General features: G+C 36.3%; 1 protein-coding gene across 12 annotated transcripts in view; it reads right to left on the bottom strand.

Moving 5' to 3' along the window:
* OPHN1 (oligophrenin 1) overlaps window positions 1-26,563 on the bottom strand; it is a 631,870-nt gene that overhangs the window by 117,047 nt on the left and 488,260 nt on the right. For all 12 annotated transcript variants that reach the window (XR_002340743.1, XR_014835159.1, XR_014835161.1 and 9 more), the window contains one exon: window positions 19,305-19,452. Coding sequence is in view for 7 of the 12 variants with exons in the window: in XM_085007358.1 (XP_084863484.1) it covers window positions 19,305-19,452 (148 nt within the window). In the remaining 5 variants the exon portion in view is untranslated. The remainder of the gene's footprint in view (window positions 1-19,304; window positions 19,453-26,563) is intronic.

Raw genomic sequence — 26,563 nt, forward strand, 5'->3', positions numbered from 1 at the left:
TACAGTGGGAAAAAAAAGTATATATACACATACACACACACACACACACACATATATACATATATATATGTATACACACACATATGTATGTATGTCTGACTGGGTCACTTTGCTGTACAGTAAAATATTGACAGAACACTGTGAACCAACCATAATGGAAAAAAATAAAAATCACTAAACTAAAAAGAAGATATGGAAACTACCTAAGTGTTTATCAATGAATGAATAGACAAAGACATTTATTTATTTATTTATTTATTTATTTATTTATTTATTTATTTATTTCAGCCTTCAAAAAGAGGGATATCCTGCCATTCATTTGCTGCTATATGGATGAAACTGAAAGACATTACACTAAGTGAAATAAGCCAGACACAAAGAAAGAATGAAAACAGAAAGAAAGTGTATAATCTAATATGTAGAATCTAAAAAAGTTGAATGCATAGAAGAAGAGAGTAGAACAGTGATTACTAGTGTCAAGGAGGTGGAGAAAATGGGGAGATATTGGCCAAGGTGTTGCAGTTATGTGAGATAAATAAACCTAGAAGTCTAATATATAACACAATAAGCATAGTTAATAGTACTATATTGAATAATGGAAATTTGCTAGGAGAGTAGATTTCAAGTGCTCCATTCAAAAAAAAGATGGCATTTAATTAGCTTGATTGTAGTAATCATTTCACTTATGTATATGTGTGTCAAATCATCATTTTTTATATCTCAAATATAAACAAAACAAAGCAAAACAAAAAACCCAGTGCTGGTTAACACGTAGAGAAATAGGAACTGTCATCCATTATTGGTGGGTAAATAAAATGGTATGTTGATTAAGAAAATAGCCTCAAAATGGTTCCTCAAAGAAGAAACATACAGCAACCATATGACACACAAATTCCATTCCTAGGTATATACCCAAGATCACTGAAAACTTACATCAACACACAAATCTATGCACAAATATTCATAGCAGTATTATAACCAAAAAGTGGAAACAATCCAAGTATCCATCAATTGATGAAGGATAAACAAAAGGTGGTATATCCATATAATGCAGTATTATTCACTCATATAAAGGAATACATGCTACATAATGATGTATACATGCTACATGATGAATACATGCTACCTAATGGATGAACTTTAAAGTCATTATGCTAAGAGCCAGCCACAAAAAGACCATATATTGTATGTTTCCATTTATATGAAATTTCCAGAAGAGACAAATCCATAGAGATAGGTAAAGTAGTAATCATCAGGGATAGGGAGATAGGGGAGTATTGGGAGGCACAAGGTTCTTTTGGGGATGATGAAAATGTTCTGGAATCAGACGGTTACACAAGCTTGTAAATATACTAAAAACCACTGACCTACCCTTGAGAAAGTTGAATTTTATGTCATGTGAATTATATCTCAGTAAAAAAACAAAAAGCTAGAAAAATGTCTAGAGTGGGTGATCCCATTGGTGATCTTCTGGCACAAAGATCTCATCACACAGGTGGGCAAACTGAGACCCAGAATGAGGAAGTGACTATCCCAAGTCATTCAGCAAGCTAGTGGCCAAGATTAAATTATATCTTGGGTCTACTAACACTCAGTTCATTCACCTATCACACACATTTATTGAGGATTTATGATATGTCAGGTAATATGCTAGGGGAATACTGAGTGAAAATTTTCTGCTGGTATAGAGATTATATTCTCTGGAGTGTACCTGTCTATTATGAATAGACAAATAAATGAGTTTATCCAATTAGAATAAGGTTATGCAAAAAAGTAGGCATTCAATGTTCTCTTCCACTTTCTCCTAAATGCCAGCTTACCTCCTCTGTGAAGAAGGTGATTTCTTAATCTGGGCAGTTTCTTTCTCTTCATTATTCCCTATATACCTGCTTATATGTCCTAAAGGATTTACTGAACACATGCAATATATAGGAATTCCTCTAGAAGCTGGTGATAAAGTGGATCTTATATTCTAATGAGAAAGCCAGATAATAAACTTGTGAACAAATAGTAACAAGTGATATGAATAAAACAAAAAAGTGTAAAAAGATAGAGAGTAATTGGAGGAGAAAGAACTATTTAAATAGAGTACTCAGAGAATGTCTCTTTAAAGAGATGGCATTTAGCAGAGATCTGAATGAAGGAGTGAAGCTTGCAAAATTCTGGAGGAAGAATATTTAGCGCCAAGGAAACAGTAAATGTAAAGGCCCTTAGGTTCATTTGATATGTGTAAGGAACAGGAACACCAGTGAGATAAAATCAGAGAGAACAAAGGGGACAGAGAGACAGTGAAGTTCATAAATGAGATCGGAAAGGTAAGTGAGGATCATATAATGCAGAATAAAATGTAAATTTTCTTCTAATTTTTAATGGTTCTTTTTTTTTTTTTTGGTCTTTCTAGGGCCATACCCACAACATATGGAGGTTCCTACTCTAGAGGTAAATCAGAGCTGTAGCCACTGGCCTACACCACAGCCACAGCAAAGCCAGATCCAAGCTGCATCTATGACCTACACCACAGCTCATGGCAATGCCAGATCTTTAACCCACTGAGCAAGGCCAGGGATTGAACCTGTGTCCTCATGGATACTAGTCAGATTTGTTTCTGTTGAGCTACAATGGGAACTACTAAATTTTCTTCTAAAAGTGAAGATAACCTACTGTAAATTTTGAGCAGGGAATGATATGATCTGATTTACATTTTTAAAAGAATGTATATCATACTGGTTGCTGTGGAGAATGAATTGTAGTGAGGCAAGAAGAAAAGTGAGGATAACAGTTTGGAAGCTCCTGTAAGCTCAGGTAAGAGATGATAGTGGTTTGACTAGGGAAGGAAGCAGAAGGATTTAGTATGTTTAGCATATAATGTGTACATAGAGCTAACAGGAATTGCTGAGGTAAAATTTTTACATGTGAGATAAAAAGAAAAGAGAATAATCAAAGATGATCCCAAATTTCTTGAGCAACTGGGTGACTGGTATTTCGAATTACTTACATTGGGGATACCAGAGCAGATTGAGGAATAGGAGTAGGAAATCAGAGTTGTGGTTTTTTATATTTAAAACTGGAGATGTTCATGAGTCATCTAAGGAGAACTGTTGAACATGGAGTCTGAGATGGGAATAGAGGGGAGATAACATCCCTAGATATATAAACTTGGAAATCATCCTCAGATTTAAAAGCCATGAGATTGAATGAGATCACAGAAGAAATAAATATACACAGAGAAGTAAACTGAGAGAAAAATACTCTGGGACCTTCCAAAAAGTAGAAGTTGACAAGAGAAAGAAAACCAGCAGAGGAGACTGAGATGGAATATCCAGTGAGGTAGAAGGAAAGTTTGGCATCCTGAACGTCAAGTGAATAAAGTGTTTCAAGAAGTAAGAGTTAGTAGACGGGAATACTGCTCACAAGCTGAGTATAATGAGAATAGTAGCGTGGCAACATGGAAACTGTTAGTAATGTTGACAAAAAAGGTATCAACATAGCAGTGGGGAGAGATAATTCCATTTAGAATTGGTATAGGATCCACACTGAGCAATTATTCCACTGAATGACATTTGTTATCTATCTCCATTTAGCCTATAAATTTCTTGAGGTCAAGGACTGTGTCTTAATTCTACCTAACACTCTACCTGAAACGGTAATTACTAAATCCATGTGAGCTGATTTTCTCCCAAGCTTTCTTGGGATATAATTGGAAAGCAAAAATTGTATATATTTAAAGTGTATAATGTGATGTTTTTATTTATGAATACATATAAAATGATTACCACAATCTAATTAACACATCCATTACCCTGCATAGTTTCCATATTGTGTGTGTGTTTAGTAAGAACACTTAAGTACATTTTCACAAACTTCAAGTATACAATATGTTATTTTTAACTATGGTCACAACGCTGTATCTTATATCTCCAAAACCTATTCATACTGAATAACAATCTTTGTACCCTTGGATCAACACCTCCCCATTTTGCCCTCCTTCAAGTCCCTGGCAGCCACCAATCTACTCTCTGCTTCTATGAGTTTTACTTTAAGTTAACACATAAAGGTTTGACTTACACATATGAGTGAGATCATGCAGCATTTGTCTTTCTGTCCCTGGCTCTTTTCACCTAGCATAAGATCATCCAGGTTCATCCATGCTGTCATAAATTACAGAATTTCCTTCTTTGTTATCTAAGGCTGAATAATAGTCTATTGTTGTATGTTTGTGTGTGTGTGTGTGTGTGTGTGTGTGTGTGTGTGTGATTCTGGGTGTGTGTGTGTATATCACATTTTCTTTACTCACTAATCTGTTGACGGACACTTTGGTATTTCCACATCTTGGCTATTGTAAATAATGCTGCAATGAACATGAGAGTCCAGATGTCTCTTTGAGATACTGATTTCATTTCCCTTGAATATATACCTAGAAGTGGAATTACTGGATGCTATGGTATTTTATTTTATTTTTTATTCACACAGCTGGTGTGGTGTTATTCTGTGGAAAGCAAAAAAGAAGTAACAAGATCACAAGATCTGAAGAACTGTTAATAAATGAGATGAGTGAAAACAACTAGGGGCAGAGACAAACAACAAAGGAGAGCTATTTCAGGTGTGTTCAAGGAGGGCCACTTGGAGGAGGTGGCATTTATCTGAGACCTGAAGCATGAGAGTGACCCAGCCATATAAAGGTGCAGGGGAGAGAGTCCAGCAAAGGCAACAGCAGGTGCAAAGTCCTGGATTATGAGGACATACTTGAGGTCCTGAAAGAAGCTGATACCTGGAAGATGGGGATGATTAATAGTTCATTCTTGTGTGTTGCTGAGTAGTATTCAATTGAATGCATATGCCACAACATGTTTATTCATTCATCATTTGATAAACATTTAGGTTGTTTACATTTGGGGCTGATATGAAAAAAAAGATACTAAAATATTCAATTATAAGTCTTCACAAAGCCATGTTTTCATTTCTCTTGAGTACATACTTAAGAGTGGATTTGCTGGGTAATGTGGTAGCAAATGCACAATTGCTTTTTATTTTTGTTCCTGTGTATGGGTCATGCTTTCTTGTTTCTTTACAAATCTGGTAATTTTGTATTGAAAAATTGGATAGTTTAAGTAATATAATACAGCAACTCTGGAAATCAGATGTCTTCTTCCCAGGGTTTGCTGTTGTTGCTATTTGTTTTAGTTATTGTTGTTCGTTGTTTTTTTTTTTTTTTTTTTTTTTTTTGTCTTTTTTGCTATTTCTTTGGGCCACTCCTGCGGCATATGGAGGTTCCCAGGCTAGGGGTAGAATCGGAGCTGCAGCCCCCGGCCTATGCCAGAGCCACAGCAACATGGGATCCGAGCCACGTCTGCACCTACACCACAGCTCACGGCAATGCCGGATCATTAACCCACTGAGCAAGGGCAGGGATCGAACCCGCAACCTCATGGTTCCTAGTCGGATTTGTTAACCACTGCGCCATGACGGGAACTCCAGTTTTTTGTTTTTTTTAACTGACTTTTCTCACCTATTTCTGTAAAATCTGTATTTTTTGTTGAGTGTGACCACTAAAGATATTTCTTTGTCAGCTTCATGGTCAGTTAAATATTAGACATAGATTGCCTTAAAATTCCAAGAACCAATATGACTCCCAGTCTTTGCAAAGGGACTCTGTATAAATGAGCATGTCTTGAACACTCAGCCATACAGCTGACAATTCTATATGGTAGTTTATTTTTAACTTTTTGAGAAAACTACATTCTGTTTTCAACAATGGTTGTACTAATTTACATTACCACAAACAATGTACAAGTGTTCCCCTTTCTCCACATTCTTGTCAACACTTGACATCGTCTGTCTTTTTTTTTTTTTTTTTTTTTTTTTTTTTTTTTTTTTTTTTTGTAATAGCCATCCTAATAGGTGTGAGGTGGTATCTCAATGTGGTTTTGATTTTCATTTCCAATGATTAGTGATGGTGAGCACCTTTCCATATACCTGCTGGCCATTTATATTTCTTGCTTTTAGAAATGTCTATTCAGGTCTTTTGACCTTCTAAAAATTGGGTTATTTATTATTGAGTTATATGAGTTCCTTATGTATTTTGGATATTAAACCCTTATCTATTTTTCTCCTATTCTGTAGGTTGGCTCTTCAATATCTTGAGTGTTTCTGTTGCTGTGCAGAAGCTCTTCAGTATATTTTGCTTTGTTGCCTGTACTTTTAGTGTCATGTCCAAAAAAGTTACTGCCCAGAGCAGACAATACCAAGTAACTTTTCCAGAAAAATTACTTCCCAGAACAGACAATGCCAAGTAACTTTTCCTCTACATTTTCTTCTAGTATTTATACAACTATAGGTCTTACATTTAAGTCTTTAATCCATTTTGAGTGGATCTTTGTATGTGGTGTGAGATAAAGGTCTAATTTCTTTTGCATATAATTATCTATTTTCCCACTACCATCTATAAAAAGACTGTGCTTTGCCCACTGTGTATATTTGGAACCTTTGTCAAAGATCAGTTGACAATAAATGTGTGTATTTTTCTGTTATTCTGTTTCACTGGATTATATGTCTTAGTTTATAGTAGTAATCTATTGTTTTGGTTACTATAGCTTTGTAGTATATTTTGAAATCAGAAATGTGATGACTTCAACATTTCTATTCTATCTCAAGATTGCTTTGCCTATTTGGGGTCTTTTGTGGTTCCACATGAATTTTTTTTTAATGTCTACCAAAAAAATTTATTTTTTGAATAAAAATAAAAAAATGAATCATCAATGATGATTACCATGGCAGCAGCATCATAATAAGAATGTCCAATAATTAAGGATTGAACAAACAATATCCATTATAAGGCAAGCAGCTGTTAAACATAATATTGAAAAAGAATACTTAACTGTCATAGAAAACTATTAAGATTTATGGTTAATTCTTTTTTACTGCTATTATTTTTGATTGCTCAATGAATTCATCACATCTGTAGTTGTACAAACCAATTTTATACGAATTCCATCACAAAAACCAAGCATATTCAACCACCCTCCAAACTGTATCCTCTGGAGACCATAAGTTTTTCAATGTCTGTGAGTCACCATCTGTTCTGCAAAGAACTTCAGTCTGTCCTTTGTTCAGATTCCACATGTCAGTGAGAGCATTTGATGTTGGTGTCTCATTGTATGGCTGACATCACTTAGCATGATAAGGTCTAGGTCCATCCATGTTGCTAAAAATGCCAGTATTTCATTCTTTTTAAGGGCTGAGTCATATTCCATTGTGTACATGTACCACATCTTCTTGATCCACTCCTCTGTCGATGGACATTTAGGTTGTTTCCGTGTCTTGGATATTGAAAATAGTGCTGCAATGAACATTGGAGTACATGTGTCGTTGCGAGTCGTGGTTTTCTCTGGATAGATGCCCAGGAGTGGGATTACTGGATCAAATGGGAGTTCTATTTTCAGTTTTCTGAGGAATCTCCATACTGGTTTCCACAGTGGTTGCACCCATTTACAATCCCACCAACAGTGTCATAGGGTTCCTTTTTCTCCACACCCTCTCCAGCACTTATTGTGTATAGACTTTTGGATGATGGCCATTCTGGCTGGTGTAAGGTGGAACCTCATAGTGGTCTTGATTTGCATTTCTCTAATAATGAGTGATGCTGAACATCTTTTCATGTGTTTTTTGGCCATCTGTATGTCTTCTTTGGAGAACTGTCTGTTTAGATCTTCTGCCCATTTTTTGATGGGTTGTTTGTTTTTTGGTATGGAGCTGCAGAAGGTGTTTATAAATTTTGGAGATTAATCCCTTGTCCGTGGATTCATTTGCAAAGATTTTCTCCCATTCTGTGGGTTGTCTTTTCATGATGTTTAGGGTTTCCTTTGCTGTGCAGAAACTTTTTAGTTTGATCAGGTACCATTTGATTATTTTTCTTTTTATTGTCAATATCCTAAGTGGTGGATCTGAGAAGATGTTGCTGTCGTTTATGTCAGAGAGTGTTGGGCCTATGTTTACCTCCAAGACTTTTATAGTGTCTGGTCTTATATCTAGGTCTTTAATCGATTTGGAGGTTTTTTTTTTGCATAAGGTGTTAGGGAGTGTTCTAATGTCATTCTTTTCCATGCGGCTGTCCTGTTTTCCCAGCACCACTTATTGAACAAGCTCTCCTTTCTCCATTGTATATCCTTGCCTCCTTTGTCATAGATTAGTTGGCTGTAGGTGTGTGGGTTGAATTCTGGGCTTTCGATCCTGTTCCACTGATCTATATATCTGTCTTTGTGCCAGTACCATACGGTTTTGATGATTGTTACTTTGTACTATAGTCTGAAGTCCAGAAGCCTGATTCCTCCAGGTCCATTTTTCTTTTTCAGGATGTCTTCGTCTATTCTGGGTCTGTTGTGCTTCCAAACAAACTTTAAAAGATTTTGTTCGAGTTCTGTGAAAAATGTCCTTGGTAATTTGATAGGGGTTGCATTGCATCTGTAGATTGCCTTAGGTAGTATAGTCATTTTCATAATATTAACTCTTCCAATCCATGAGCATGGTATGTCTTTCCATCTACTTGTGTCATCTTTGATTTCTTTCACCAGTGTCTTATAGTTTTCAGAGTACAGGTCTTTTGTCTCTTCAGGTAGGTTTACTCCTAGGTATTTTATTCTTTTGGATGTGATGGGAAATGGGATTGCTTCCCTAATTTCTTTTTCTGCTCTTTCATTGTTAGTGTATAGAAATGCCATTGATTTCTGTGTAGTAATTGTGTATCCTGCAACTTTGCCAAATTCATGGATGAGCTCTAACAGTTTTCTGGTAGAGTCTTTAGGATTCTCAAGGTATAGTATCATGTCAACTACAAATAGCGATAGTTTTACTTCTTCCTTTCCAATTTGGATTCTTTCTATCTCTTTTACTTCTCTGACTGCCATGGCTAGGACTTCCAAAACTATGTTGAAGAGTAGTGGCAAGAGCAGATATCCTTGTCTTGTTCCAGACTTCAGCGGGAATTCTTTCATCTTTTCACCATTGAGAATGATGTTGGCTGTGTGTTTGTCGTATATGGCCTTTATTATGTTGAGGGAGGTTCCCTCTATGCCCACTTTCTGAAGGGTTTTTATCAGAAATGGGTATTGGATTTTGTCAAAGGCTCTTTCTGCGTCTATTGAGAGGATCATATGGTTTTTACTTTTCAGTTTGTTAATGTGGTGTATCACACTGATGGATTTGCAGATATTGAAGAACCCTTGCATCTCTGGGATAAATCCCACTTGATCATGATGTACAATTCTTTTGATGTATTGTTGGATGCGGTTTGCTAGTATCTTGTTAAGGGTTTTTGCATCTATGTTCATCAGTGAAATTGGCTTGTAGTTGTTTTTTGTGGTATCTTTGTCTGGTTTTGGTATGAGGGTGATGGTGGCCTCAGAATGAGTTTGGGAGTATCCCTTCCTCTGCAATTTTTGAAATAGTTTCAGAAGGAGAGGTGTTAGGTCTTCCCTAAAAGTTGATAGAATTGGTTCTGGACTTTTGTTTGTTAGAGATTTTTATTTTTTATTTTTTTTTATTTTCCCACTGTACAGCAAGGGGGTCAGGTTATCCTTAGATGTATACATTGCAGTTACAGTTTTGTTAGAGATTTTTAAATCACAGTTTCCATTTCAGTTCTTGTGATGGGTCCATTCATCTTTTCTATTTCATCTTTGTTTAATCTTGGAAGGTTGTACTTTTCTAAGAATTTGTCCATTTCTTCTAGGTTTTCCATTTTATTGGTGAATAGTTGCGTGTAGTTGTCTCTCATGATTCTTTGTATTTCTGTGATGTCCATTGTTACTTCTCCTTTTTCATTTCTAATTTCATTGATTGGAGTCTTCTCTTTTTTGCTTGAGAAGTCTGGTTGGTGTTTATCAATTTTGTTAATCTTTTCAAAGAACCATCTTTTTGTTTCATCGATCTTTTCTATGATTTTCTTTGTTTCTATTTCATTGATTTCTGCTCTGATCTTTATGAATACTTTCCTTCTACTAACTTTAGGTCTTGTCTGTTCTCTCTCTAGCTGCTTTGGATGTAAAGTTAGCTTGTTTATTTGAGTTTTTTCTTGTTTCCTGAGGTGGGCTTTTATTGCTATAAACTTTCCTCTTAGAACAGCTTTTGCTCCATCCCATAGGTTTTGGAGTGTGGTCTCTTTGTTGTCATTGGCATCTAGATATTTTTTAATTTCCTCTTTGATTTCTTCAGTGATCCATTGGTTGTTTAGTAGCATGTTGTTTAGTCTCCACATGTTTGTGTTTTTTGAAATTTTTTTCTTATTTTTGATTTCCAGTCACACAGCATTGTGGACGAGAAAGATGCTTGATATGATTTCAATTTTATTGAAGTTACCAAGACTGGATTTGTAGCCCAGGAAGTGATCAATCTTAGGGAATGTTCCATGTACACTTGAGAAGAATGTGTGTTCCATTGCTTTTGGATGGAATGTCCTATAAATATTTTGTAAGTCCTTCTGGTCTAATGCTTCATTCAGGGCCTGTGTTTCCTTAGTGATTTTCTGTCTGGATGATCTCTTCATTGTTGTAAGTGGGTTGTTAAAGTCACCCACTATAATTATGTTATTGTCGATCTGTCCTTTTAAGATCATTAGCAGTTGCCTTATATTTTGTGATGAACCTATGTTGAGAGCATAGATATTTAAAATTGTTAAATCTTCTTGGATTGATCCTTTGATCATTAGTTAGTGACCTTCCTTGTTGCTTAAAATATTCTTCATTTTAAGTCTATTTTGTCTGTCATGAGTATTGCTACTCCAGCTTTCTTTTGATCCCCATTTGCATGGAATATTTTCTTACATCCTCTCTCTTTCAATTTGTATGTGTCCCTAGAAGTGAAATGGGTCTCTTAAAGACAGCATAGATATGGATATTGTTTTTGTATCCATTCAGCCAGTCTATGTATTTTGATTGGGGCATTTAGTTCATTAACATTTAAGGTAATTATTGATATGTATGTTCTTATTGCCATCTTATTAATTGCTTTGGATTTGTTTTTGTCACTCTTTTTTCTTCCCTGCTTCTCCTGTTTTCTCCTCTTCTGGTTTGATGACTATCTTTCGTGTTGTATTTGAGTAGATTTTTCTTATTTATTTGTGTACCAATTGTAGATTTTTGGTTTGCAGGTATTCTGAAGTTTTGATATGAGTCTATACGTATATGAGATTGTTTTAAGTTGTCATTCTCTTAATTGCAAGTGCACCTCCATTGTCTTGCATTTGTACCCTCCTCTCATGATTTCTGATTTTGGTGTTATAATTATGCATGGATGATTTCATATCCTTACTGTATATATACCTTTACTGGTGAGCCTTGTCATTTGTGGTATTTTTGTTTCTTGTTGCTGTCTTTTCTTTTCTGCCTAGAGAAGTTCCTTAGTATTTGTTGTAAGGCTGGTTTAGTGTTTCTGAATTCTTTCAGCTTTTGCTTATCTGTGAAGCTTTTGATTTCTCCTTCACATCAGAATGAGAGGCGTGCTGAGTAAAGTAATCTTGGTTGGAGGTTTTTTTCTTTCATCACATTAAGTATATGATGACACTCCCTTCTGGCCTGCAGAGTTTCTGCTGAAAAATCTGCTGATAATCTTATTGGAGTTCCCTTGTATGTTTTTTTTTTCTGCTTTTTTTATTATTTTATTTTATTTTCCCACTGTACAGCAAGGGGATCAAGTTATCCTTAGATGTATATATTACATTTTTCCTAACACTTTGTTCTGTTGCAACATGAATATCTAGGCAAAGTTCTCAATGCTACTCAGCAGGATCTGCTTGTAAATCTATTCTAAGTTGTGTCTGATAAACCCAAGCTCCCGATCCCTCCCACTCCCTCCCTCTCCCATTGGGCAGCCATAAGTCTGTTTTAAAGTCCATGATTTTCTTTTCATTTGTGCTGGATATTAGATTCCAGGTATAAGTGATATCATATGGCGTTGTCTTTGTCTTTCTGACTCATTTCACTCAGTATGAGAGTCTCTAGTTCCATCCATGTTGCTGCAAGTGGCATTATGTCATTCTTTCTATGGCCAAGTAGTATTCCATTGTGTATATATACCACCTCTTCCTAATCCAATCATCTGTTGATGGACATTTGGGTAGTTTCCATGTCCTGGCTATTGTGAATAGTGCTGCAATGAACATGAAGGTGCACGTGTCTCTTTTTAGTAGAGTTTTGTCTGGATATATGCCCAAGAGTGGGATTGTGGGGTCATATGGAAGTTCTATGTATAGCTTTCTAAGGTATCTCCAAACTGTTCTCCATAGTGGCTGTACCAGTTTACATTCCCACCAGCAGTGCAGGAGGGTTCCCTTTTCTCCACAGCCCCTCCACCATTTGTTATTTGTGGATTTATTAATGATGGCCATTCTGACTGCTGTGAGGTGGTATCTCATGGGAGTTTTGATTTGCATTTCTCTTATAATCAGCGATGTTGAGCACATTTTCATGTGTTTGCTGGCCATCTGTATATCTTCTTTGGAGAAATGTCTATTCAGGTCCTTTGCCCATTTTTGCATTGATTGATTGGCTTTTCTGCTATTGAGTTGTATAAGTTGTTTATACATTCTAGAGATTAAGCCCTTGTTGGTTGCATTATTTGAAACTATTTTCTGGCATTCTGTAAGTTGTCTTTTTGTTTTCTTTTTGGTTTCCTTTGCTGTGCCAAAGCTTGTCAGTTTGATTAGGTCCCATGGGTTTATTTTTTCTCTAATTTCTGTTGCTTTTGGAGACTAACCTAAGAAAATATTCATGATGTTGATGTCAGAGTGTTTTGCCTATGTTCTCTTCCAGGAGGTTGATGGTGTCCCGTCGTATATTTAAGTCTTTCAGCCATTTTGAGTTTATTTTTGTGCAGGGTGTGAGGGTGAGTTCTAATTTCATTGCTTTGCATGCAGCTGTCCATGTTTCCCAGCAATGCTTGCTGAATAGACTTTCTTTTTCCCATTTTATGTTCTTGCCTCCCTTGTCAAAGATTAATTGACCATAGGTGTCAGGGTTTATTTCCGAGTTCTCTATTCTGTTCCAGTGATCTGTCTGTCTGTTTTGATAACAGTACCACACTCTTTTGATGATTGTGGATTTGTAATGTTTCTTGAAGTCTGGAAGAGTTATGCCCCCTGCTTGGTTTTTGTTTCTCAGGATTGCTTTGGCGATTCGGGGTGTTTTTTTGTTCCATATAAATGTTTGGATTGTTTGTTCTAGTTCTGTGAAAAATGTCATGGGTAATTTGATAGGTATTGCACAAAATCTAGGGGATGCTGCAAAAGCAGTTCTCAGAGGGAATTTTATAGCAATACAGGCCTCTCTGAAAAAAAGAAGAAAGATCCCAAATTGACAACTTAACCCTCCACCTAAACGAATTAGAAAAAGAAGAACAAAAGAGACCTAAAGCCAGCAGAAAGAAGGAAATTATAAAGATCAAAGAAGAAATCAATAAAATAGAGATTCAAAAAACAATAGAGAAAATTAATAAAACCAAGAGCTGGTTCTTTGAAAAGGTAAACACAATTGACAACCCCTGGCCAGACTCACTAAAAAGAGGAGAGAAAGAACCCAAATAACCAAAATTAGAAATGAAAAAGGAGAAATCACAACGGATATTGCAGAAATAAAAAAAAAAACATAAGAGAATACTATGAACAACTATATGCCACCAAGTTTGACAATCTGGAAGAAATGGACAACTTTCTAGAATCTTACAGCCTGCCAAAACTGAGTCAAGAAGAAACAGACCAACTGAACACACCGATCACTAGAAATGAAATTGAAGAGGTCATATAAACACTCCCTACAAATAAAAGTCCAGGACCAGATGGCTTCACAGGTGAATGCTACCAAACATATAAAGAGGAACTGGTGCCCATCCTCTGTAAACTCCTCCAAAAGGTTGAAGAAGAAGGAATACTCCCAAAGACATTCTATGATGCCACCATCACCCTCATTCCAAAACCAGACAGAGATACCACCAAAAAAGAAAAATATCGCCCAATATCATTGATGAACATAGATGCAAAAATTCTCAACAAAATCTTAGCCAACCGAATCCAACAACATATCAAAAAGATCATACACCATGACCAGGTAGGGTTCATCCCAGGTTCACAAGGATGGTTCAACATACACAAGTCAATCAACATCATACACCACATTAACAAAAGACAAGTCAAAAATCATATGATCATCTCAATAGATGCAGAAAAAGCATTTGACAAAGTCCAACATCCATTCATGATAAAAAAAACTCTCACCAAAGTGGGTATAGAGGGAACATTCCTGAATATAATCAAAGCCATTTATGATAAACCCACAGCAAATATAATCCTCAATGGGGAAAAACTGAAAGCCTTCTCACTCAAATCTGGAACAAGACAGGGATGCCCACTCTCACCACTGCTCTTCAACATAGTTTTGGAAGTCCTAGCCACAGCAATTAGACAAACAAAAGAAATAAAAGGCATCCATATAGGAAGAGAAGAGATCAAACTGTCACTGTATGCAGATGACATGATACTATACATAGAAAACCCTAAGGACTCAACCCCAAAACTCCTTGAACTGATTAATAAATTCAGCAAAGTAGCAGAATATAAGATTAACATTCAGAAGTCAGTGGCATTTCTGTATACCAGCAATGAAATATTACAAAAGGAATACAAAATGACTATATACCTTTTAAAATTGTACCTCACAAAATCAAATACCTCGGAATACCTTGGTCCTGACCAAAGAGGTAAAGGACCTATGTGCCGAGAACTATAAAACTTTAATCAAAGAAATCAAAGAAGATGTAAAGAAATGGAAAGATATTCCATGTTCCTGGATTGGAAAAATCAATATTTTAAAAATGGCCATACTACCCAAAGAATGTTATTTGTTTCTTTTCCCTAGCTTCTTTGAAGATTCTCTCTTTGTCTTTAATTTTGGTCAGTTTGATTAATATGTGTCTTAGTGTATTCCTCCTTGGGTTTATTTTATATGGTACTCGTTGTGCTTGCTGGATTTGAGTGGGTGGTTCCTTTCCCATGTTAGGGAAGTTTTCGGCTATTACCTCTTGAAATATTTTTTCTGTCCCCTTCTCTCTCTTCTCCTTCTGGCACCCCTATAATATCAGTGTTGGTGCATTTAACGTTGTCCCAGTGTTCTCTGAGACTCTTTTCATCTCTTTTCAATCTTTTTTCTCTTTTCTGTTCTGCATCCGTAATTTCCACTAATCTGACCTCCACCTCGCTTATTCGTTTTTTGCCTCCTGCATTCTGCTATTAGCTGCTTCTAGTGAATTTTTTACTTTAGTTATTGTATTTTGTATCTCTTATTTAAGTTTTATATCTTGTATCTCTTAGGTCAGTGTTTCCTGTAAGTTATCCATCTTTGCCTCCAGTTTATTTCCAATGTCTGGCCTCATCTTCAGCATCAACAGTATAAAGTCTTTTACCTGGAGTCTGAGAATCTCCTCTTCACTTAACTGTTTTTCTGGGGTTTTTCCCTTCTCCCTGATCTGAGTTATAGTTCTCTGTCTTTTCATTTTTATAGTTTTTTAGTGTGGTGACCTTTTTACAAATAATAGACCTGTAGCCTCTCTTTCTTGTGATGGCTGTCCCCCTTGTGGCTGAAGTCAGTATAGGGGCTTGTTGTATGCTTCCTGATGGGAGGGACTGAAGCCTGCCCACTGGTAGGTGGAACTGATTCTAATCCCTCTAGTGGGTGGGTCTTAGTCTCTGGATGGGATTAGAGCTGGTTGTGTGCCTGAGGGGTCTTTAGGTAGCCTGTTTACTGAGGGGTGCAGCTGTGATCCCACCTGAATTGTTGTTTGCCCTGGGGCTTCTCAGCTCTGATGGGTGGGGCCAGATTTTCTCAAAATGGCCACCTCCAGAGAAGGCACACAGATGGATATTCCAGAGAGCTTTGCTTCCTCTGACCTTCCCTCACTACAAGCCACATTCACCCCTGTTTTCCCAGCATGTCCTCCAAGAACTGCAGTCAGGTTTGACCCAGATTCCTATGGAGACTTTGCTTTGCCCTGGGACCCAGTGCATGTGAAAGTCTGTGTGCACCTTTCAAGAATGGGGTCTGCATATCCCCCAGTCCCATGGAGTTCCTGTACACAAGCCTCACTGGCCTTTAATGCCAGATGCTCCAGGGGCTCCTTCTCCCAGTGCCAGATCCCCACACGTGGGAATTTTATGTGAGTCTCAGAACTCTCACTCCTGTAGGTGAGTCTCTGTGAACCAGTTACTTTCCAGTCTGTGGGGGTTCCCTCCCCGGAGCTATGAGGTTGTTTATATTGTGCAATCACCCCTCCTACCTCTTGATGTGGCTTCCTCTTTGTCTTCTGGATTATGGTATCTTTTTTAAGGTTTATGGTCCATTTGGTTGAAGACTGCTCAGACTTTAGTTGTGAATTTTGTGTTTTTAGGAGAGAAGTTGAGTTCCAGTCCTTCTACTGCACCATCTTAATCCCATCTCCCATATGAATTTTTAAATTGTTTTTTTCTACTCCTTTAAAATGTCTCTGGAATTTTGATAGGGATTGTATTAAACCAATGATAGCTTTAAGCAATATGAACATTTTAACAATATTAAGTCTTTCAAAAATGAAAAAAGAATCCCATTTATTTTTGTTTTCTTCAATTTATTTCATTGATGTCTTCTAATTTTCAGTGTACATGTCTCCCACTCCTTGGCTAAATTTATTCCTGAGTTATTTTATGCTATTGTAAACAGAATGGTTTTCTTCATTTCTTTTTCATATAGAAAAACAACTGAATTTTGTATATTGCTTTTGTATTCTATCCTTTCCTGAATTCACTTATTTTGAAGAAAGGGAATATCCTTCTTCCTGATCTTAGAAGAAAGATTTTCAGCTTTTCACCTTAGAGTATAATGTGAGCTGTGGGTCTGCCATATATGGCCTTTATTATATTAAGTTATATTCCCCCTACAGTTATTTTGTTGAGTTTTTACCATGAAAGAATATTGAATTTTGTTAAATGCTTTTTAGGGATCCACTGAAAAGAAATACACTATGGATTTCTTTGGGCTTCATGGATCCAGATTTTCATTTCCTATACCATATTTAGGAATAGTTTTTTCTTTAAATAATCGTTATGTGGCTTTCTCTGTCTCTGCTCCTTCTGGGACTCCCACAATGTGCATATTCATTTATAGATTATGTCCCTTAAGTCCCTTATGTTTTCTTCACTTTTACAATCTTTTAATGTTCCTCTGACTGGGTCATTTTAAATGACCTTTTTATGACCTCACTGATTCTTTTTCTGCTTGTTCAAGGTTGATGTTAAAGCTATTGAATTTTTCAATGCAGACTTTGTGTTCTCCAGAATTTCAGTGTGCTTTTGAATTTATGTTTGGTTCTTTTTTTATGGTTTTTACAACTTTCTTGAACTTCTCATATATTATTTTCCTGATTTTGTTTAGTTGTTCTCTTTAGTTCCTTGATCTTCTTTAGGATGATTATTTGTAATTCCCTTTGAGTTAAGATGTCCATTTCATTAGGATCAATTCATGGTGCTTTATGTTGTTCTTTTGGTGGAATTAAGTTTCCCTGGTTTTTCCTAATCCCTGTGACCTTGAGTTGGTGTTGGCCTATTTGAAGAAGTAGGCATATCTTCCATTTTTTACAGACTGGCTTTGGTAAGGAAATCTCTCTAGCAGCCAGCACAACCAGAGATTCTGGGTGGGTCAGCTGGAAGGCTCCACAAGTGGGCTTTTCTGGAGTTCTTAGGTAGATTGTTATAGTGCCTGGGTCAGTGGATGGGCAAAGCTGCCACCTGGATCTACAGAGAACTTGGAGTCTCGACCCCAGAGGCTAGCCTGGCACTGAGGAAGAAGAGGCTGCACCCACAGGGGGCCTGGACTAGAGGTTGAGATGTGGTTATATCCTGATGACTAGAACTACCGGGGCCAGCCTGAAGGCTGGGTCCATGGTTGTGTTCAGGAGACTAGGGCTTCAAGAGCCAGCCTGGTATGTGGAGCCTGGGACTGCAGAAAATGGCCTAGTGCTGGGGCAGGTATAGAGCCTTGGTTGGTGAAGGCTGGTTTGTATGCTGGAAAAATGGGGGATGGGGTTGGTACTAAGGTTTACTGGTGTGGTTCTGGTGCTGGGGTCCAAGGTAAAGTTGGGTGTTCATCTCATTATCTTTCCTCCTTGTGGAGAGGATCTTTCTCAATACTATGTTGTGTAAGCTTAGGATAGGAGTGATGAGGATAATATGAAAAATGTCCTTTCTAGCATCTGCAATGCATCTTTTATTATTTCTGTACCCTTTCCAGGTGCTCTGATCTCTCATCTGGAAAACACAGCTCTCGTGAAGGTAGTTCTATGCATGGATAGTTGTTTGAATTAAGGCTACTGTGAGGAGACAAGCACCAGAAACTCCTATTCAGGCATCACTCCTCTGTGTTAGTTGAATTTGTATTTAAAATCATGGAAACACCCAAATGTTCATTGACAGACGATTGGATTAGGAAGATGTGGTATATATACACAATAAAATATGACTCAGTCATAAAAAAGAACAAAATAATGCCATTTGCAGCAACATGGATGGAACTAGAAACCCTCATACTGAGTGAAATAAGTCAGAAAGAGAAAGACAAATACCGTATCATATCACTTATAACTGGAATCTAATATACAGCACAAATGAACCTTTCCACAGAAAAGGAAATACTTGAAAATACAGAAAAGAAAAGACTTGGAGAATAGACTTTGTGGTTGACCAGGGGGAGGGGGAAGGAGTGGGAGGGATTGGAAGCTTGGGGTTAACGGATGCAAACTATTGCTCTTGGAATGGATTTACAATGAGATTCTGCTGTGTAGCACTAAGAATTATGTCTAGATACTTACATCTCAACACCACAATGAGAGGAAAAATTATGTATACATGTATGTGTAACTTGGTCCCCATGCTGTACAGCAGAAAAAATAAATAAATAAATAAAATTTACAAAAAATAAAAAATAACAAAATCTCAGAACACTCAGAAAACACATTGCTCACCCATTTCAATCTATTGAGGAATATATCTAAGAACACCTTGGACCCTCCGCTGACCTGCTAAGGAAAATGGTAGCTGGCTTTGCAGGTTCATCTCTGTACTCTCCATTGCCAAAAGACTAATTCACTCTCAGCACAAATTTTACAAACCTTGCCTTGCCTGACCCAGGACCCAGGAAAAGTATACCTTTACATGGAAAAAAAAATGGTTGTGCCTCCACTTCTGCATATCTTGTTTCCAATCACTATTAAGAAGCTAAGGGTAAACCCTTGCTACTGACCTTCACTTTCATCCAGGGAAGAAGTATAGAAAACTGTCCTTTCCCGCAGCAAGCGCTTTGAAATTGTGATTGGTTTGTGCCTCCTTGCTGTCACTCGAGGCGGAGGCACTGGAGGTGCAGTACTTTCTTCAGGTGGACCTGAATAGATCTGTAGAGGGGGAATATTTTCAGGAAATGATTAGAAAGATCATTTTTGTATTCCTAGTGGTAACTACCATTTCATGCCCATTAATGTTACATCTAGAGTCTCCATATCAATTCTAATATGACTAAAGAGATTGGGTGGATTTTCTAAATCACTCTAGCCACCAGCAATTGTTCAGAGACCTCCTACCATGTTTGAGGTGCATAACTTGGTGCTTCTCAAAAAGAATACAGACAAAAGCTGCACATCAGGGGATCATCCTTCTATCTATTAGATGTTATGCTGTCTGATACATGAGTCATTGAATAAAACCAATTTAATCATTATTTTTTTACTTATTATTTTTATTTTTTAAGTTTATTATTTAAAAATATATTGCAATATAGTTGACTTACAAAGCTGTGTTAATTTCAGGTGTACAGCAAATTAAATCATGTATATGTATATATGTGTGTATATTGTGTATATATATACTTATACACATATACATATATCCATTCTTTTTCAGATTCTTTTCCCATATAGGTTATTACATGGCATTGGGTAAATTTCCCTGTGCTATACAGTAGGTAATTGTTACTCATCTATTTTATATAGTATTGTGTATATATCAACTCAAACCTCCTAATTTATCCCTCCTCTCCACATTTTCTCTTGGGTTAATATAAGTTTGGTTGTGAAACCTATGAGTATGTTTCTGTTTTATAAGTTGTATTGTATTATTTCTATTAGAGTCCACATATTAGTGATCTCATAGATCATTATTTAAAAATAAACTGCAACAGCAATTCTGGATTTTCCACTTACTTCCCAGAAAACTGTAAGAAAGTCACACCCCCCACCTCAAATACCATAAAAAGTTACCTCCCATCTCTAAGATTTAGCTTCCTTATCTGAAAATTGGGGAGAGCATCACTTATCAAAGGGTGTGGTGAGAATCAAGTGAAAAGGGTAGTCAAAGTACATTATATGGGTAGTGGGAGGTGTGATGAATGACTAAAAACACCTACATACATTCAATATTTATGAAAAGATACCTATAAAGCTGGTTATATTGTTTCCCTCAAGACAGGAATAATGAATGGCTAAAGAAAGGATGGAGGAAACTTGTTTTTTAACTCCTATACCATTTTTATCTTTAAAAATTTCATACCATATATACATTAGTTATTCACAAAATAAAGGGCAAAAACAAGGTGCCTTAGAAGATAAAAAAAGTGCTGGATAAGTGAGGGAGGAGTTGTGATTAGAATTTGTGTATAGTGTCTCATATGTACTTAAGGATCTTCCTATCCCTGGGGAGAATGACCTTTTGGCAAAAGTGAACCCTGGGAGGGAGGGGACCAATGGTCACTGCAATAATGAAATCAACCCCAATGACTAGTACAAAAAGAAATGTCAAAGCCCAACATTCTATCAGGCAAGATTCAACACAGGTCACATAGTCACAGAACTTACATGATTGGGAACACAAGGCAAGCCTATGTAAATGCTGCACAATGATAGATAACAATGTAAGAACAATCATAAGGCAGTATGTGTCTCAAAAAGGAAAAGAGAAAGTGACAGAGTATCAAGCTTTGAGGCCATATACTCTCAGATCATATTTCTGCTTCCACCACCCTTAGTAATAATATTCTAAATAACTACCATTTGTGAGCACTTCCTTAGGTAACTGTAGTAGTTGTTACAAATATTTCTTGCTATTTATCAAACACACTGGGGCCTTTGCACTGAGTGTTTCTTCTACCCAAAGTACTTTTCCTCTACATATTCATATAGCTCATAGTCTCAATTCCAGGAGGATTCATGATCAAATATACTCCTCTCAGAGAGTCCGTCCAGGTGAATATATCTAAAACTTTGACTTGCTTCCCTCTACCCAGTGTTTCCTATCACCTTTATTTAACTTTCTTCTCATTAGAATTTTTATCACTTTCTAACATAGTATAATGTAATTATTTAGTCTTTTTTGTTGTTGTCTGTTTTCCCATTTGGTTATATGCTATACTGAAGAATATTATCATTTTCACTGCTATATCTCCAGCAACCAGAATTTCTGGGCAAAAAAAAAAAAAAAAAATCACACTTAAAATTGTGATATGCATACATGTATACATTCTCTTTTTCCACATTATCATGCTCCATCATAAGTGACTAGACATAGTTCCCAGTGCTACACAGCAGGATCTCATTGCTGATAACCCCAAGCTCCAAATCCATCCCATTCCCTCCCACTAATGAATGAAAATTTTAAAAACTGTGATATAAAAGAACAAATTGTCCTCTGAAAAAGATAATAGCCTTTTCCTCTTACAGCAAAAATAGTGGAAAAGGGATTAGATTTACATGTCCAACAATGAAATATTTTTAAAGCTAGGGAAAAAAATATAACAATAGTTGTGAATGAATTTGAAATGTGGCAATGAAGGAAAGTGACCCATGAGAGATGGGAAAAATAAATGAGGTGAGTTCCATGATTATCCCAGTTTGCAGCCTGAGGAGATTCTTCGGGTCATAATGCAGGAAGAGGAACCAAAGGGAGTCTGCTTAAGTTGAAGGCATTCAGTTGCAAGTATGATGAGGGCAAGGAAGTGAGAGTTTTCAGGGCAGAGTAGCAGAGAGAAGACAGTTTCACAGAGAGCTCTGGAGATCTGCAGGGGTCCTCTTTAAGAATTGAGCTGATCCATTCCAAAGGCAATGGCTACTATGTCTAGTCACTTATGATGGAGCACGATAATGTAAGAAAAAAGAATGTACAAATGTATGTGTAACTGGGTCACCATGCTGTACAGTAGAAAATTGATAGAACACTGTAAACCAGCTAAAATGAAAAAAAATAAAAATCATTATATATTTTAAAAAAAGAATTTCGCTGAGTCATCAAACTAACACACAATGAATACATACGTGTGAGGCAAGAGCAACATGATAAAGAGGAAACAATTACTTAAGATCACACAGTGGGTAGAAGAGGTCCTATTCTCACCAGCTACAGTGTATTATTGAATACACCTGACCAAGGAGGTAAAGGACTTATATGCCGAGAAGTATAAAACATTAGAAATTAAACAGGATGTAACAAAATGGAAAGATATTCCATGCTCCTGGGTTGCAAAATTTAATATTGTAAAAATGGCCAGACTACCCAAAGCAATATACAGATTCAATGAAATCCCTATCAAATTACCCAGGACATTTTCCACAGAACTAGAACAAACAATCCAAAAATTCATATGGAACCACAAAAGACCCAGAATTGCCAAAGCAATTCTGAGGAACAAAAACCAAGTAGGAGGCATAACTCTCCCAGACTTCAGGCACTTTTACAAAGCCACAGTCAAGACAGTGTGGTACTGGTACCAAAACAGACAGACAGACCAGTGGAACAGAAGAGAGAACCCAGAAATAAACCCTGACACCTATGGTCATTTAATCTTTGACAAAGGAGGCAAGAACATAAAATGGGAAAAAGACAGTTTTCTCAGCAAGTATTGCTGGGAAACCTGTACAATTGCATGCAAATCAACAAAACTAGAACACACCCTCACACCATGCACAAAAATAAACTCAAAATGGCTGAAAGACTTAAATATAAGACAAGATACCATCAAACTCCTGGAAGAGAACATAGGAAAAACACTCTCTGACATCAACAACATGAATATTTTCTCAGGTTAGTCTCCCAAAGCAACAGAAATAAGAGCATAAATAAATGAATGGGACCTAATCAAACTGACAAACTTTTGCACAGATAAGGAAACCAAAAAGAAAACAAAAAGACAACAGAATGAAAGAAAATAGTTTAAAGTGATGCAACTGACAAGGGCCTAATCTCTAAAATACACAAACTTATACAGCTCAACAACAAAAAAGCCAACAACCCAATTGAAAGATGGGGAAAGAACCTGAATAGACAACTCTCCAAGGAAGATATACAGATGGCCAACAAGCATATGAAAAAATTCTCAACATCTCTGCTTATTGGAGAAATGCAAATCAAAACTCCCATGAGATACCACCTCACACCAGTCAGAATGGCCACCATGAATAAGTCCACAAATAACAAACGGTGGAGGGGTTGTGGAGAAAAGGGAACCCTCCTGCACTGTTGGTGGGAATGTAAGCTGGTACAACCACTATGGAGAACAGTATGGAGGTACTGTAGAAAAGTATACATAGGACTACCATATGACCCAGCAATTCCACTCTTGGGTATATATCTGGACAAAACTTTCCTTAAAAAAAGACACATGCACCCACATGTTCATTGCAGTAATATTCACAATAGCCAAGACATGGAATCAACCCAAATGTCCACTGATAGATGATTGGATCAAGAAGATGTGGTATATATACACAGTGGAATACTACTCAGCCATAAAAAGGAACGAAACAATGCCATTTGCAGCAACATGAATGGAACTAGAGACTCTTATCCTGAGTGAAGTAAGTCAGAAAGAGAAAGACAAATACCATATGATATCACTCATATCTGGTATGTAATATATGGCACAAATGAACCTTTCCACAGAAAAGAAAATCATGGACTTGGAGAACAGACTTGTGTTTGCCAAGAAGGAAGGAGAGGGAGTGGGAGGGCCTGGGATCTTGGAGTAAATAAATGCAGAATGTTGCCTTTGGGATGGATTAGCAATGAGATCCTGCTGTGTAGCACTGGGTATTCTGTCTAGTCAACTATGATGGAACACGTAATGTGAGAAAAAAGAATGTATACATGTATGTGTAACTGGGTCACCATGCTGTGCTGTAGAAAAAAATATATATATAAAGAAATAAAAATTTAGAAAATAAAATAAAAAATAATAATTCACAGGGCAATGAGTATAGCACACAGACAAGTTTTGTCACATTAGTGATGAAAAATTAACATGTGACTAGATACTATTATTTTTCTAAGAAAGCCTAAAGGAAAGACTTGAAACAATCAAGCTGCTTTCAAGTTAACCTAACTGCATCCCAGAAAAAAAGCTCAACAATGTTATTTATAGGAATAAAAGGGGGCCAACATCCATGAAAGTAAAATGAAGAATGTCTTTCATCTGATAAAAAATTACCATAAATAAGTTATAAGGTAGCTCTTTCTGATTTTGCAGTATGTTATTTCTTTGTCTTGCCCAATTGCTCTGGCTAGGATTCCAGGACTATGTTGAATATAAGTGGTTACAATGAGTATCCTTATCTTATTCCTGATCTTAGCAAGAAAGCTGTCCACCTCTGGCCATTGAATATACTCACCATGGGCTTTTTCTATACCATCTTAGTAGTGTTGCAGTATATTCTTTCCATACCCAATTTGTTGAGAATGTTTATCATGAAAGGACACTGAATGTTGGCATATGCATTTCTTGCATCTATTGAGATTTTTGTTTTCCATTCTATTAATGCAGTGAATCACATTTATTGATTTACATATGTCAAACCATTCTTGCATCACAGGGGTAAATCTCATTTGTTCATGGTCTTTGATTCTTTCAAATGTTATTCAATTAATTATGCTAGTATGTTATAGAAAATTTCTGCATCTGTATTCACTAGGTATATTGGTCTGTGGTTTGTATTTTCTTTTTCTTTCCTCCTCATCCTCCTTTTTCTTCTTCTTCTTTTCCTCCTCCTCCTTTCATAGAGTCCTTATCTAGCTTTGGTGTCAGGATAATGTTGGCCTCATACAATGGGTTTGGGAATGCTCCTTCCTTTTCAACTTTTTCTGAACCGTTAATAATTGGCATTAAATCTTCCTATAATGCTTGGTAGAAGTCACCAATAAAACAATCTGGACATGAACTTTTCTTTTTTTGGAACACTTCTGATTACTAATTTAATTTCCTCACTTGCTATTAGTCTATTTAGATTTTATATTTCTACATGATTCAGTCTTGGTAGGTTGCATATATCTAGGAATTTATCCATTTTTATAGTTATCCAATTTGTTGGCATATTCATGATAGTCTTTTACTATCTTTTATTTCTGTGGTGTATCCATTTTCATTTCTGATTTTATATATCTTTCTTCTCTATTTCTTAGTCTAGCTAAAGGTTTTCAGTTTTATTCATCTTTTCAAACAATGAAACTTGTTTTCATTTATCTTTTCTACTGTTTTCTGAACTCCATTTCATTTATTTATGCTCTGATCACTGTTATTTTCTTCCTTCTGCAAACTCTGGGCTGATTTTTTTCCAGTTTCTTGTGGTATTAAGTTAGGTTGTTGGCAATCTTTCTTTTGTCTTAATTCCTCTCTTAGAACTGCCTTTTCTGCACCCCATTAAGTTTTGATTGGCTGTTTTTCTATTGTCATTATTTCAAGATATTTCTGATTTACCTTTTAGTTTCTTGCTTCACCTACTGATTGTTCAGAAGTGTGATTACTACATATTTGTAAAATTTCCAACTTTCTTCTTGTTACTGATTTCTAGTTTCATACTACTGTGGTCAGAAAAATACTTGATATGGTTTCAATCTTCTTATAATTGCTAAGGCTTGTTTTGTGACCTAACTTATTATCTATCCTAGAGAAAGCTCTATGTGAACGTGATTGAAAAGAATGTTTATTTTGTTGTTGTTGGGTGAAATGTTCTATATACGTCTTTTAGGTTAATTTGGTTTAAGGTATAAGTCAAGTTCAATGTTTCTTTAATTGATGTCCTATCTGAATGATCTATGCATTATTGAAAGTGGGATATTAAAGTTCCCAATAATTATTTTATTGTTGTTTATTTCTCCCTTCAGAACTGTTAGTATTTGCTTAATACATTTAGGTGCCCCAACATTTGGGTGCACATATCTGTATAATTTTATATCCACTTGATGGATAGACTACTTCATAAATAATGACCTTCTTTGTCTCTTGTTAGTTTTTCCTTTAAAGTTTACTTTGTCTGATGTAAGTATAGCTATCTCTGCTCTCATTTGGTTTCCATTTGCATGAAATAACTTTTTCCAACACTACACTTTGAGCGTATGTGTGTTCCTAAATTGGAAGCGAGTTTCTTTTAGGCAGCGTGTTATAGTGTTTTATATTTAATCCATTCAGCCACTCTGCCTTTTGATTGAAAAATAAATTTCCACTTATAATAATTTTTTTTTTGCTTTTTA

This window comes from Sus scrofa, chromosome X, assembly GCF_054392235.1.
Source record: "Sus scrofa isolate SSC_HxYL_T2T_F1_AM1 chromosome X, Sscrofa_HxYL_maternal_Yorkshire_Landrace_v2.0, whole genome shotgun sequence".
NCBI classification, from domain to species: Eukaryota; Metazoa; Chordata; class Mammalia; order Artiodactyla; family Suidae; genus Sus; species Sus scrofa.